Raw genomic sequence first — 16320 nt, 5'->3', positions numbered from 1 at the left:
CGGGTGACAGGCAGGGCCACAATGTGGGCAGACGTCATCCCCCTTTTTTTTTTTTTTTTTACTTTTTTTTTAGCGTTTATCGCTTTTCTGGTCAAGCATGACCGACAGTTGTAGGGTGAAACGGGAGAGAGAGCAGGGGGAGACATTCGGCAAATGACGGCGAGTCCGGGAATCGAACTCGGAGTCAACCAGATCCGTGACGCAGCACGGAGTCCCGCGACGCAGCGCGGTAACATGGTGTGCTACTGGAGCACCCCATCATCCCCCTTTTCAGCAGGAGGGGGGGCTGCTAGCAGCCTACACCGAGGATGGGAACCTTCACTATGTCTCCACTTAAAATCAACCGATCGGGAGACATGCGTGGCATGGGTCTGAATCACTCCCCCTAGTAGTTCCCATTGCTGGGACCGGAAAATCGACCTATTTCGCCAACAAAATTCTAGAATGAAACCGATTTTGTCTGGTCGTCGTGGCTGTGGCACCTGCTTTATCACAGCAGAGCCAGAAACAGCGCAAAATGAAAAAGAGCCTTGAGTAAACAACTCGAACCAGGGAAGCGCGCAAGCAACTCCCCTGGTTGTTAACGCCAGAGCTAGCAAGGGTCCCCATATATCCGCCAACGGATAGCGGGGAACCCCCTTTATGCAAAAAACAGATAAGATGTAAATACAGCCCAGGCACCAAACACGGCGGCAGGCCAGCCTGCCTGGGCGGGACTTCCACGTACACGTCACTATGTGAGGAACGTAGCGCCGTCCCTCCCCAGTGTAACATACAAGTGATACCCGAGTTACACTTGCCACCATGTTTAAAAACGCCAGGCTCTGCCAAGCCGAAAGAGAAACCCCCCTTAGAGAGCTTTCTCTTTCCAGACAGTATCATATCACAATATGTACGAACAGACTCAGGCGGCTAAAACCCCGCCGAGTTGAGAGACATACAATATGTCGCCACCTACCTTCTCCCAGCGGGAGCAGCAACACAGCGTGTTGCCCGCGCTCATGATTGACCAGAGGAGCTGGATGTAAGATATTTAATGAATAAATATAGCACAGCCCCTCACATCAGGCCTTCTCCCGAGGGAGAAGACCGAAACGTCATATACACATATGAATAGATTGTAAAGGGGGGGGCGGCTACGTGGCGCAGTGGGCAAGGCACTCGCAACGAATGCTGGAGACTAGGCTCGAACAGGATGCCTCCTGTTCGAGCCCCGCTCTCCACATTGCTTTCAGTTTAGCTGGTCGTCTACAGTAATACACATTGGCTGTATTACGGGGAGGGAAACTGAAGGGTGGGGATCAGGCGTTGTGGACAGCGACTCCTACAGGTCGGTTGGTGCGCCTGCGCAGTAGAATCAAGAAGCGACGGGGGCGGGGCCCCTCCAAAGCCCAGACCCCCGACGCTGAAAGATCGAGCCGCGCAGGTGAAAAGATGCGACGGCTGTTACCTCAAGTATCGGAAGGGACTCGTGCTATGTATGACTTAGTCCACATTGCAGCCGGCTTGTGGGAGGCAAGAAACAACGTTCGAAGACAGGGGAGGGTTGAATTGGACGATATGAAAATTGGGATGGGAGAAAAAATAGAAAATGGGAGAAAAAGTGGATAAAAAAAATAGATTGTAAAGGACCCCCTTCAGGTATAACGCTGGTTCCAATTTGAAAAAATGGGACCAGACACCGCCCGCCTACCTCCGGGCTGAGCACCACCGGATACAGCGGCTTCACTGTTATTATAAATAACACAGACTGTAGGGTCACTGAACCATCTAGCATCAGACACAGTCAGAAATCATACGAGGTATATTCTCATATCCAACACACGATTAAGTTCAATGCCCCTGCCGAGTGTAACGCCAGTTCCAAGCCTACTTTTTAAATAAAAAGAAACAGAACCTCAAGCACCGTTCACAGTCCTCCGGGCTAAATGCCAGGAGGCAGCGGGGTCAAATCACATTACAAATAGAACCGGCGGGGCACTGACCAAAACTAGCACATCAGACAGTCATTTCTCTTTACTGAAAAAGGACTCGCTGACGGAAAAGTCACGAGACACACCACCATTTCAACTCGAGGAGAGGTAACATGGTGTCAAGCCATTGCGAATCATGTTAGGCATATTCCCCTGGGGGATATGACTAAAAACGCCATATCACAACACACACGATTAAGTTCGAGGACCCCCGCCAAATGTGACGCCAGAACCAAGTCTTCAAATAGACAAAAATGGAATTTCAAACCACCGCTCGCTGACCCTCGGCTAAACACCAGGAGGCAGCGAGGCCAAATCATATTACAATCATAAATATGCGGTGGGGGGTCCCGGACAAACGTACCCTAAAACAGTCAGTTATGGTAACAGAGGAATAATTGCACGGTGTCACCCGGGCTTTTTTATTACAAAAAAACAACATAAACAACAAACATAAATGTATATACAGTGCACTGAATAGGGGAATTATGTACAATGTGGGCGAAAGGGGGGAATGCTCTCCAGCGTCCCACTACCAACAGTCGCACCAAACAACAAAACAATATGTAAAAAAAAAACACTCGTTACCTCTATTCACCTCCTCTGTGTCGTGGCCCGTCCACGGTTACCCCGAGGGGCGAACCTGTAGTCCCGGTCCTTCGGGGGACATGGTGCGATGCTTGCCGCTGCCGGGCACCCTGACGGCGCAGGGCACTTCACCTCGTCTGCAGGGTAGAGCGTGTAGCGCTCTCTTTGGGCAGGTCGAGCGTTGCGCGCAGCCCCACTCTGGGCCGCACCGCGCCCGCTCCGCGCCAGGGCCCTCCGACGCTTCGCGCTGGGGCGTGCGTCTCTCTGTGCCTCTGCTCCCCCGGGAAAGTGCCGCCCCAGGAACCGTCGCTGGTCCTTCATCTCTGCGCAGGCCACCGTCACCTCGTCGATGGATGAGCCAAAATGCCCGTCATCGGAGAGGGGGGCGAGGAGAAGAGGCAGTCTTCTGCGTTCCTCCAGGGAGGCGTGCTCCAACCACAGAGCCCTCTGGGTCAGAGTCGCCAGCGCCTGTATCTTCCCGGCGGCTATGCTCTGCAGCTGTACAAGATGCAGAACAGCCCCCATGGATTGAGCCATGACGTCATTGGCATCAAGGCTCAGCAGCTCTCCACTCGACACCAGTTTCGACATGTAAGCCGAAATCTGGGCGATGTTGCTGGTCGCGGCCAGGCTCTGTGTGGCGGCCATGTAGGTTTTGTCAGCCCACTCCGCCAGCTGACGAGCCAACCTGCCTTTCGGCATGGGCTTCAAGCTGGGGTGCCACATCATTTCGGGGCATAGGACGGATGCCAACGGTTTATCAAGCCGTGGCACACCTGTCGCCATCCCCTTCTCCATCCCCTCTACCTGGGTAAAGGGGAGGTAGGCCTTGGTCAGACCCCTAATATGCGGAACCTCACGGCCCGTGGCAACATAGGGGAGGACCGAGGGGGGAAATTACCTACCAGGTCGTCTTGCGGAGGTCCTGGTGGCGGTACTGGAAAGGGGACGCCATTCGCCTCCGCCGCCGCCGCCATCACTTGAGGAAAGATTATGGCCATCTCTTGGCGCTGGACGAGCTCCTCCTGGGCGATGTCCTGTAGGGACGGGTGGTGTACCTGCCCCACCTCCAATGACAACACCGACATGGGGACGTCTGCCTCGTTGTAACTGGGCCCAGCGTAGGCCTGGTGAAAGGCACCCAGGGCCCCTCGGTGCGGGTCTACGTCGGGCTCGAAAGCCTCCGGCCCCGCATAGTCGACCTCCACTGAACCTGATGGACCACTCAGGAGGCTCCCCTCCCGGGAAAGACGTCCGGCCAAAAGCCCTCGTCGCAGGTCCATAGTGCTGGACAGGCCGGCGTCCTCCAGCGACACGTGCGGCTCGCCGCCATTGCCGCCGCACCCGCTGTCGTCTCCTTCATCCCTTCAAAAAATTGATTTGTCGAGATGTTCGGTGGGACTCCCAGGACGCTTCATTCGGCAGGTCGCCACGTCGTGCCCGGGGGTTCCTTTGGACCGCCGTCGCCACGAAATGGCGGTCCAAAGGAACCCTTGGTCGACCTGCCGAACGAAGCGTCCCGGGAGTCCCGCCGAACATCTCGACAAATAAATTTTTTCTATCTTACACAATACTTCCCAGCTAACTAACGTCTCACACTGCCGAAGGCTTATGAGCACCAAGTTTCGTTGAAACAATGAGGAAGGGGGAGCTGACCAACCACACCTGGGCTATAAGCCGGCCGGAGGTGGGCGTGGTCGGACAGATGGGAGGTGCATGTGAGAAGTTTTCATTGGACACGCACAGGCGCTGAGTGTATTCCCATAGTGCGAAGCAGACAGCGTAGCTAATGAAATATAACATGTGACTCAACATAGGTCGGTCCTGAAAGACAACACACACACCTAGACCACTAACATCAAGACTACAATGACATCACCCCACATGAAAAAAAAAAAAAACACGTACTGTAAAATGCTTTGCAAAATCTGCGAGATTTTTCCACGTTGCGCCTCAACCTTTTCCAAACGTTTTCGCTGATGGAAGTGCATGGAGAAGTCGTGCCCCTGCCGAGATCTACCACCGGGACCGTCGGGACGGCACGGGCGTGTGCGTGGCAGCTCGCGAAAAATCACCCACATTTTTCCACATCGTGCGCCGCGGAACTTTGCTCTCGTCTCGGTCTCACTGATGCACATCTGCAAGACTCACTCAGAGTTGCAGTGTCAGGTTACACACCAGATTACAATACACTGAAACGATTAAGCAGCCACTCATCTGGCTCTGCAAATAGATCTGACGATCTCTAAATATGCGGTCTATGCGTACGGCCTGGGCAGCCAGAGCATCTAACTGTTCTAACAGCAATATATAATCCATTTCAGAAGCAGAACGCACGCAATAAGTTATAATAATAATAATTATTATTGAAAAGTTCTTAAAGTCGTATTTGGGGGCAATTGACCAATGGTAGGCTTTTTTCTTTTTTTTTCATCATCATTGATCCCCTCTCCTTCCTCTCTCTTTCTCTCTATCTATTGCATCCCAATCCCATCCCCACGGATTCTTCCCCATCCTTTCCCCCTGTTCCTATGTCTCTTCACCCTTTCCCTTACCCCAGGCCCTTTCTCTGAGGCAGCAGGTGGAGAGCATCAAGAGGGAGCGGGTGGCGCTGGGGATGGAGATGGATAGTCTGTGTGGCCCTGGGGCCCCCTGTAGGGCCAGGCTGGAAGCCATGGAAACAGCTCACCACCGGGCCCTACAGGAGCTCCAGGAGAAACATGCCAGGGAGCTCAGGGAGCTGGAGAGAGAGAAGGACCGGCTCTTGCAGGAGGAGAGCCAGGCGGCTGCGGAAGGTAATAAAGAAAGTATTATGGGGTTCTGTGTAGCTCAACAATAGAAACCGAATTGAATATTCAATATTCTAACTCTATGAGTGCAAGATGCAACACTGCCAGATTTAGGGGTACCTTTCCCACCAGGCCCACCTGGACTAAAGATTATGGATAAAAGCATCCACTATATCCAATTATCTTATATTATATTGTACATTGGGGCGACAATGGTTCAGGAGGTAGAGCGGTCGTCCAGCTGCTCCTGGCAGCATGTCGAAGTGTCCTTGAGCAAGACACTAACTGCTCCCGATGAGCAGGTCGGCAACTTGCATGGTTTCCCCCGCCATCAATGTGTGAATGTGTGAGTGAATGGGTGAATGTGAGGTATGTAAAGTGCTTTGGATAAAAGTGCTATATGCAGGCAACCCTACAAAGGAAAATAGAGACCTTACTACAGTATAAAAAAGGTTAAGTACACTAGCTGAATCTGGCTTGTGCAATGGTTCATTTACCCTGCACTGCTGTATAACCTCCCTGTCGATCTGTCCATACCCCACACTCTCTGTTAACAACCACCATGCCTGTTCCTTACAGCTATAGAGGCACTGAAAATGGTTCACAGGGAGGAGCTGGAGAGGACCAGGACCATGGATGCTACGTACAGAGTACAGACGTAAGTTTATAATACTGAAGACAAAGGCTACTACTATAGATAGATGTGGTCCCAAGGTTCTCAAAAAGCCTCTTCCCTAGCTACACGTTTGAGATGTTCTGTGTTCTAGTCCCCAGGCTGACTCCTCCTTACACAGTGAGCTGGATGTGCTGTCAGATCGCTACTCTCAGAAGTGCCTGGAGCTGAGCCGGACCGAGCAGAGTGGCAGAGGCAGAGAGACAGAGCTGGGCCAAAAGGAGAGAGAGCTGGAACAGCTACGCAGAGAGAACAAGGTTCGGAAGAGAGAGAGAGAAGGGGAGAGAGAGAGAGAAAGGGTTTGAGTTTGAGTTTATTAGGATCCCCATTAGCTGTTGCATGACAACAACTAGTCTTCCTGGGGTCCACACAAAACATTACATTCGACAAGACTTTTACAGAACAGTCAATAAAAAATAAAAAACAGATTTCTGAAGTCCATTTTCCTTCAAGCATTGACTTTCATGTCTTACATCATATACCACTTATTTTCTGATTTTAATTTCATTGGAAAGAAAATAATGATAATAATAATGATAATAAAATAAGAATAAAGTACTTATATCTGTATTTACAGATGCCAGCCTTCAATTCTCTTGAAATTAAAATAAAAGAGAAGAATGAATCGCACTGATGAGGGCTCGCTCACGTGTGTGTGTGTGTGTGTGTGTGTGTGTGTGTGCTAAATGTGTGCACTGCTGTGTCATTAACTTACAATCTTTGGGTTTCTAGATGCCTTTTCAATTGTCTTTTGAAACATGATTTTGTTTTTGGTGAAAGGGGAAGTGATGCAAAAGACGTGTCTGATTTGATTTTATATGATATGTGTTATATAGATAGAAAGATAGATACTTTATTCATCCCCTTACTTGGGGAAAGTCAGGGTATCTCGCATAGCTCACACAATAGACATATACAGACAATGACAGTTTCTCAGTCAGTCGTTCACAGTTATGTCTGCAATCTGCATCATGAATTAAAAAGTCAGCACATGATAAAAATTCAAGTAAATCATATCTACCAATAATAATAAAATGTGATAAGATAAAAGCAGGTGTATAAGACAGGTGTATAAAAACAAATGTATAAAAACAGGTGTATAAAAAAAACAGGTGTGGGGAACAGACAACAGGTCAAGGTCCCGCACTAGATTGAGCTGTTGTACATGGCTGCACATATTATATGTGCATTACAAAAGAGCAGTAGCTAATAGTTTGATTCCCAAATGCCATGCCTTTTCTTCCTTTCTCTGGTTAAATCAGAAAACACTCAAAATAAAGCAGACACAGTACTGTATGTCTGTATCAGTGACCCACTCAGTCTACAATGTTTCTTTATACAATTAATTTATCTGAAATCTCTTAACTGCCCTCTTTTTTCTTCCTTTCAGGAGCTGAAGGCACAGCTGGCTGAGGAAATCAGTCGCATGCGCTATTTCATTACAGGTCAGAGGTCAGAGACCATGTCCCCAACTGAGCGCAGTCCCTCGGAATTGGAGGTATTTCTATAATGTACCTCTATCTAATGAAGTAATGTTAGAAGAATGGGTTTGATTTCTCAATTTCCCACGAAAGTCCATGTGATGCTCAAAACTGCATGGTTTATAGGCGAGTCTATAGGGGCAGAGTCTATAGGAACAGAGTCTATAGGAACAGAGTCTATAGGAACAGATTCTATAGGAACAGATTCTATAGGAACAGATTCTATAGGGCCAGAGTCTATAGGGGCAGAGTCTATAGGAACAGATTCTATAGGAACAGATTCTATAGGGCCAGAGTCTATAGGAACAGAGTCTATAGGAACAGTCTATAGGAACAGAGTCTATAGGAACAGCGTCTATAGGAACAGTCTATAGGAACAGAGTTTATAGGGCCAGTCTATAGGAACAGAGTTTATAGGAACAGTCTATAGGAACATAGTCTATACGAACAGAGTCTATAGGGCTAGAGTCCACAGGGCAGACTCACATTGGAACCTAAGCTTTTTACTGCAGCCCCACCCAGCTTAATTTAACCGACCCTTGATAGTGCTAGTCCTGTGCTATGCTAATTAGTATCGCCTACAGACACATTGTCATAAATGGGGGCTTCAAATGTGCGTAGACGGTGTTTAAATTCCCAAAGGAATGATAAAAATTGACCAGATAATTGAACAGACCAGAACATTCTAGATACATGCGTGTTTGTCTATTTTGACTACCCGTGAATATACTGCCACCATTGTTTTGTTTTATTCTATTTCTGGGACCACGTTCGGTCAGTCAATATGTGTGGTTGGTCACACTCACAGAACGTAGAACTTACTGCCATCTATTGGCCGAATACGGTTCTTTCTTCAGCACCATGAAATAATTCCCCAGTGTCATCCTAAGGATTTGCTACTACTGAAGCATGGTTGTGACCCCAAGGGGATAGGAAGCTCCTCTTCAAATCTGGCCTGAAAATGGGATGTGTGGGCCTATGTGCTTTGATATTATATACAAAAATGTGAAACAAATTTGAAACGTTCCACTCAATTTAAATTGATTGGTTTCCAATTGACCATATTCACACGGCAGCCATTTTGCTCTTATGTCATGCTCAGGTTGGGATAATCCACAAGACGGACATAAGAGCAAAATGGCCACCATGTGAATATGGTCAATGGAGCAGCACATGTTCATTGGTCTTTAGGCCGTGGACAGATATTGAAAACATACTGTATAGTGCACCGAGTGTCGAGCATCCCGCTCTCTAGTCTTTGTATGACAACTCTGTGTTTATGTGCCAATACTACAGGCATAACTACATACCCGTTGGTAAAGAGGCAAATATTTGGTTAATTTGTACTTATTTTGTGTACTTCAGATGCTGTTAAGGGCAAAGGAAAATGAGATGGAGTCTCTTCAAAAGGAAATCAGCTGTCTGCAGAACGAAGTGCAGTCTCTCACTAAGGTATCTCTGAAGTCTTTGCTCTGGGCTGCAGATAATAATCAGATACAGTATGCTGTAGAAAACCTCCAACTACAGTAAACCACAGTGATGTTCACAGATTCTTATAACTTTGGTGTAAAGCATTCTGATATACTTTCCCTGGCTGACTTATGATGAATCCATCATATGTGTCTTCTCCCAACCCTAGGAGAAGGAGGTTTCCTATGAGCGCTATAAGGAGGCCTATGTGGAGCTGAGTGGGATGAAGGGTCACAGCCAATTGGAGACAGGCTCTGTCAGAGAGCACCTGAGACTGGCCAATGCTGTGTTGCAGGAGGGGACAAGAGACACCTGAGGGATGGGCACACGTGTCAACAATAACCGTTAAAGAGGAAAGACAGGAAGCCAGTAAAGTATAATGCACTATACAATAAGTGTGCCTAGAAAGAATCCTGCTGGATAGATTCAAATGGGTTTATTAACTCTGCAAATGACCGGTTTGGATTTAAAGCAAAACATGGCACTGACATGTGTATATATATATATGCCTTAAAGGAAACTGTAAGCAAATATAGAGGTCAAAACTCATCAGTTCATATGTGTTTTATTGATGCTTCCAAAGCCTCTGATCGTGTTAATCATAGAAAGTTGATACATTGTGAGAATTCAGGCTTACTGTAGTGGTATGCCCACCAGATTATGCAAGTGAAATGGGGCAATAGATGTTCTTTTTCATCTATTATATGGATGATCTGTCCAAGCAATTGAAAGCCTGCAATACTGGGTACATGATTGGTAATACTCTAGTGCAGGAGTCAGCAACCTTAGGCACGAGGTATCTAAACCAATGGCCCGCTAGCAAGTGTGAGAGGAACCGTTTTGCATATGTTTAAGTGTCCTCTCATCCCCATGCTGTGTCACCTCTTTCACAGCCATTGGCAGTTGCACAGCCTATTATTTATGGTAAGTTGACTGATATATCAGGGATATTTCAGGGTCAGAACCAATCAGAAGGGTCAGTCTGTTGTTGCTTACCGAACAAGTGTTAAACGCCATTTTGAGACTTTAAAGGATGAGGCAGACAAGGCTGAATGTGTCCAGGTATGGCAAGCAAGCATGTCATAAAGACGGCAGCATTCCTGCATAGCGCTCTTATATAATTATGAGGAAAATGTTTATTAAAACTATTGCTATGCACGTTGCCTATATGGATGGAATAGGATTACAGATCTGTTGGAGATTTAATTTTTTTTAATGTGGTGTCATAATTAAACTTAATGTTTACCTTAATGTTGATATGGGACACTGGTTAACAAGAACATTTTAAAATGACACTTTGTATCAAAAAGGTTGCTGACTCCTGCTCTAGTGAACCATATTATGTAGACAGGTGATCTTGTGGTCCTTAGTCCATGTAGCGCTGGTCTCCACAGTGTGGAATATGATATCAAATACAATGTCAGTAAGAGTGTTGTCATGAGCTGTAGAACCAAAGAGGACAATGTCTAAAGTTTCCTGACGTTAGTAAATATCTTGGACATTTATGCACAAGCAGACACATTCTTTCACACAAGTTTATTATGTGTACAGATGGAGTGAATATGTCTCTGTTCAGAGCATATTGTACACCACTATATACTACACACTTGGGTCAGACTACAAAAAAGCAAGCCTTCCAAGTAGTAGCTTATAATTATGCCATGATAATATTACTTAAGAGACCTAGATGGTGGAGTGCAAGTGAAATGTTTGTGGCTGCTGTTTTAAGAAATATCATGTATACATGTATTTGCTGGCTTAATGACCCTGAAAATTAAATATCTTGGTTTCATCAAATACAAGCTTTAGTAGGTTAATACATGTTACCAGTCCCAGCTGTGGAGACATGGTACAGTTGTCTCTTTTTAAGACATTCGTATTTATTTATTTTTAAACCAAGATATTTTATTGTGCTTTTTATATGTAATTTATTCTATGTGATGTTCTGTCATTTATCTGAAATAAAGTTTTGATTGATTAATAAAAGGCCAGTACAATTCAATATGGCTCCGATCAGCTGTAGCTGGGAGTTGCCAAGAATTAAATTAACATTGACTGTTACTACAACAGTGGTTCTTACTAAAACCATTATGCAATGACTGCTTCTGAAATAATAAAAGTCAAACACACGTGCAGAATAAAATGAGACCAAACAGTCAACACTAACTAGTGTTTTCCCCACACATGTAGACTCGTTTTATTGAGTTGTAAAACATGCAAACAAGAGTGAAAGCTTGACTGATAGCCTTGATAGCCTCACATGAATATGATATGAAATATTTTCAAAATATGTTATTGGTAAGAAGCTGAGAGGGGGGAGGAGGGAGATAGGCGGAGGGCCATAGGGGAGTGAAATTGGAGGTCACATTGAACCTCTTCCCCCATACTGGCTGGCGTGCTTTCAGTCACTGGAGACAAGCAACCTGTGGGAAGAAAGAAATAGAAACCAACGGTCATCACAGAAATATGTAGTGTGGCTGACAGACACACCCTTTACACATACGATTAGGCATAGGGACCATGTGGCAATAGGTTTAAAGGTTACAAAAAGGTGTGTGCACTGCATTGATATGGCACACTTTTTCTTAATTGACTTACCTTGGCTCAATCGTCATCATCATCATCCTCTGGGACGAAAATGTCATGCTCCTCCAGCAGGGCGGCAAAATTCTTGCTGATCAGAGTTCCGACATAGAGGAAAGGCACCACCACTGCGGCCATACGGATAAGGCCAAATGAGGTCTGGAAACAAACAAGTGAGGAGGGGGTTGGCATGATTTGGGGAAGATTTCATTCAAATTGGGGGAAGCAAGAGGCTATTGAGCTACATATCATGAATTTACCCCAGACAGACCTTGAATGGATTCAAAGTTCAAATTGTATTCAACTTGGTACCAAAGATGATTTCCTAAGGGTATGCATTTTTGTTTCATACCGTTATGACATAATGAATCCACTATATCAACAACCTCTCATTGTTGTCCATCATTGGAGCCATTTGAGGCTACATTTCTTTTCATTATGCAACTAAGAAATGTATGCCTTGGTTTCTCCTCCTGTCTTTTGGAAATAGATGTTTATAGAATAGAATAGAAATACTTTAATTATCCAGAGGGAAATTTTACACTACAAATCGCTCACACTAAACATTTAGACAGAACAAAGTCACGAATAAGAATAACAAAACAAATTGCCTAAGAATAAGAATAGAATCAAATATACAGTAAAAATATACAGAAGTCTACAGTAAGTGTAATATTGCACAGTGTTGTTTCAAAAGTAAAAGTCCAGGAAGATGGTAACTGTCACTCTGTGCTCAGTGATGCAGTGAGGCACAGTGAAGAGGAAGGGAGAGAGGACTGTCCCCTGCGGGGCCCCGGTGTTGCTGACCAGTTTGTCTGACACACAGCTCCGTAGGAGCACATACTGTGGTCTGCCCGTCAGATAGAACAACCCAGGACACCAGGGGGGCCTCTACCTGCATCGCCTCCAACTTCTCACCCAGCAGCCCAGGCCTTATGGTATCAAAAGCAAGGGAGAAGTCAAAGAACATGACTCTCACAGTGCTCCCTGGCTTGTCTAGGTGAGTGTAGGCTCGGTTCAGCAGGTAGATGACAGCATCCTCTACCCCCAGTCGGGGCTGGTAGGCGAACTGGAGTGGGTCTAGGTGGGGTTAGATCACCGGGCGGAGTTTCTCCAGGACTAACCTCTCCATGGTCTTCATTATATGAGAGGTTAGAGCCACCGGCCTGTACTCCTTGGACATGCTGGGACTTAGGGACAGGGACCACACAGGAGGTTTTCCACAGTGTCAAGACTCTCTGCAGCCTCAGGCTCATATTGAATATCACACAGCTGAGAGGCACAGGTTTTGAGTACCTTTGGGCTCACCCCATCAGGACCCGCAGCCTTGCCTGCGTGTAACTTGCTCAGCTGTATACTCACCTGGTCTGCAGAGAGCCACACTGTGTGGGAGGTGTGGGGGTGGGCGCGTCTCTACAATTCGTAGCCGCATTTCTGCAGACCCCTCTCTGATTGGTTGAGGCCATTTCTGCAGACCCCTCTCTGATTGGCCGAGCGCACGCATGCGCATGAGCCGCGACAAGCTCCTCTAGCCAGGAGTCGAAACTCCGTTAAGCTCCAGAGAGAGAGGCTGAAAACCCACAGTTGTTGCCCGACGGATGGGAGCCGAATCCCGGATCCGAGTTTTCTGATGAATAGCCCCAAAACATGGAGGTCGCGAACGCAATTTATACGCATGGAAGTATTGATTACGCCATAACGAATCATTAAAAAAATATACCGTTAACTGGAATATGTTGTGTGTGCCTTTACACATATGTTGGATAGGATTATATAATTGGTTTGTCATTAAAAACCAATAATAATCGCTCGCCGGCTTCGCTGACCAGAGCTCTCTCAGATTCAAAGTTTTAATTGCAGCCTGGAACATACATGTTTCGGAACCAATGTGTAACTAGACAGTTACAATATAACATTTATATTAATTAACCCAGTTAATGCCTTAAGAGAAATAGTCTGGTGGTCAATTGCTACGGAAATGTTGTGTCTTACTAATAATAACTAATTCCTTGGTCAATAGAAGTCTCTGTGATACTTTCTGAATATGATTTGGGAACATCAAATGGGCAGGCCGCGAAATAACATAACGTTACAATGTACAGTTTCTGACAGCTGGCTGTGTTGTGAAATGTGCATAACGTTATGAATAAACCGCGAAGTCACGCGAAATAACGTTATAAGCGAATCTGGTAGTACATTTCCAATCAGAGAGGGGCTTCGCTCAACCAATCAGAGAGGGGTCTGCAGAAATGGAGCTCAACCAATCAGAGAGGGGTCTGCAGAAATGCGTCTAGGAATTGTAGAGACGCGGGGTGGGCAGGGGCCAGGGCAACTGGAGTAGTGTGGGGGGGGGGGGGGGGGGGGTACTACTAGACACCAAGATAGAATATAGCAGGCCTAGTCTAGTGGGTGCTGGTGGATGACATTACATTTTCTATTGCAGAGACTCCTATCCTCCCAAAATTATTAAGTAATATTAATTATTGTAAATATTACCTAAATAGAATCCACGTGAATTTCGACGGTTATTAGCATAGGACTGGAATGCAGACCATAACCGCATTATGATGATGAATTGAAAATGGGGGACCCTGATGTGAACAAGACAAAAGTCTTTCTCTGGTCTGCATCCCCTTAACAATTGTATGTATTGAGCTGTGCTGTAATGTACCCATTCTGCAATCTGTTAATAAAGTTTGCAATCAATCAAACCGGCATTAAACCGGCGGAGGTAATACAATTTTTACAATAATTAATATTACTTAATAATTTTGGGAGGATAGGAGTCTCTGCAATAGAAAATGTAATGTCATCCACCAGCACCCACTAGACTAGGCCTGCTATATTCTATCTTGGTGTCTAGTAGTACTAGTGGGCAGTCTCCTAAATGGGCACAATAACGTTCACTGCATTTAGGAGACTGCCCACTACTACTAGACACCAAGATAGAATATATAGGCCTAGTCTAGTGGGTGGATGACATTACATTTTCTATTGCATCGACAACAAATGAACCCAACTGAGAGTGTCTTTTTTTGAACAAATCTATTAAGATGTGTGTATGTTTTCGAATCGAAAAATCACTGTATAAAAGGTTACTTCCTTTAACGTAACCCTGCCATAAAATAAACACAAGTGCATTGGCTGTCGCAAATGTTTCTACACTTATCCTGTTTTTTCATTTGTCACAGCTAGTGTCAATCAAAGCCGGGCTCCTCAAAGACCACCCAAATTATTGTGCCTTACATAGATATCCGAATATAAATACTCACTTTATCCGGTTTCGCTAGGATCGCGCCTGATCCTGATGATACCGCAGTTCGACATGGAATGATCGTCGATATGTTTGTTGTTTTTGAGCCGGTGTTACGGCTTGCTATTCCAATATTTTTCGTGGCAAGCTGCCGTGAAAATCGCAATATTGCTGTCGCCATTTTTCCAGTTGTAGTGGCGCTGAGGCGGATATACACTAGAGCGGGGGGTGAGACTTTATGGGCGTGTCTTGACCTTGGAAATGAGCCCAAATGATAAATAATCATTTCAAAACTGAAATGGTTCGGTTTTTTATTTAATAATTATATGTATTAAAATCATCCATCATGCAGTCGTACATTATCATTTTGCCTATGCATCGTTATCCAAACATTATTATTGACAACCGAAAAACCTCACTGACTCGAAGAATCGAATTAGATCAATACACCTCGGGGAACCATAATGTTATTACTTTATTTTTAAAACGATGCATTCACGATACATGTTGATAGATGGAGTAGGGTATATCTGCAGAGCCGCAAGCCCGATGTCTGGGCGGGGCTTCGGGGCTTGTACTCGGTTTGAGGCGGGTCTTCGGGGCTTGTACTCGGTTTTACTGTGCCCCTATTTGATAGATGAGGTATGACGTAACGCGTCACTCACGCATCCAACCAACCAGCGTGCGCAGAGACTGCAGCAGCACTTCCTGGAGGCGGGGCGGAGCGCGGCAGCGCGCATCATGGAGAGATAGGAAGTCCAGAGAGAAGAAAGGAGGACATTCAATAAACTTACTAACTTCTGGCTGGCCTGCTGGAAATATTGTTAGAGATTATGGTTGATCTTCCACTTATAGAGAATTATTTCCTTCGATACAGACATAGCTAGCTAACAAGACACCTCTGTAACGTTACATTCAGTAAACCGCTCTATCAACTCGCCACACGACCAGTTCCTTTACGACGAGCGGAATCCAGCAGTTTCGAAATAACGTTACGTTAGCTTAGACTTGTTCACTCAATGTGCGTGTACCCACGTTATATGGCCATATGACGTTACAACCGTTCATGTGGTAGAATAAAACAGTAAAACATTGTTTAGCCGGCTATCTACTAGCGACTAGTTGTTTCACGAGAACTTGGGCTCTCTGTAAAAGTTGTCGCCGCCCAGAGGCCTGTGGTGGAGGCTGCGTGTGAGGAGCCGCGGCGTGGCGTGACTCACATCAACACACAGGGACATGTCGGCCCAGGCGCAGATGAGAGCGATGCTGGACCAGCTCATGGGGACGGGGAGAGATGGTGAGTTCACGTGATGACAAACTGTACGTCTTGAGATCGTACGCTGGCTGGCAAACTGTTGACGAGCTAAACGTTAGGGGTGTTAGCTCGCGAGCTAGCGCCAGCTCGCTACCTAGTTACCGCCGAGGGGGCATCATGCTTTGCTGCTACTAGCTAACTCGATAGCCAACATGGTAGCCAGCCTGATAGCTACCTGTTGTCTTTGAATATAGA

General features: G+C 46.0%; 2 protein-coding genes across 2 annotated transcripts in view; both read left to right on the top strand.

The window, feature by feature from the left end:
- Window positions 1-4197: 4197 nt before the first annotated feature.
- On the top strand, window positions 4198-7569 carry LOC311231638 (myosin phosphatase Rho-interacting protein-like; the record flags this gene model as incomplete). Its single annotated transcript, XM_084318266.1, has 5 exons — window positions 4198-4248; window positions 5122-5356; window positions 5930-6008; window positions 6118-6280; window positions 7414-7569. 5 exons carry the CDS (start codon window positions 4198-4200, stop codon window positions 7531-7533), a joined length of 648 nt encoding a protein of 215 aa, XP_084174392.1. The 3' UTR covers window positions 7534-7569.
- A 7964-nt stretch (window positions 7570-15533) lies between these two features.
- LOC311232320 (putative RNA-binding protein Luc7-like 1) overlaps window positions 15534-16320 on the top strand; it is a 32833-nt gene continuing 32046 nt past the window's right edge. Inside the window, exon 1 of the mRNA XM_084319075.1 lies at window positions 15534-16107. Coding sequence (XP_084175201.1) covers window positions 16047-16107 — 61 coding nt within the window. The 5' untranslated portion in view covers window positions 15534-16046. The remainder of the gene's footprint in view (window positions 16108-16320) is intronic.

This window comes from Notolepis coatsorum, assembly GCF_963971535.1.
Source record: "Notolepis coatsorum genome assembly, chromosome: 7".
NCBI lineage: Eukaryota > Metazoa > Chordata > Actinopteri > Aulopiformes > Paralepididae > Notolepis > Notolepis coatsorum.
This window is presented reverse-complemented; position numbering and strand designations above follow the sequence as displayed.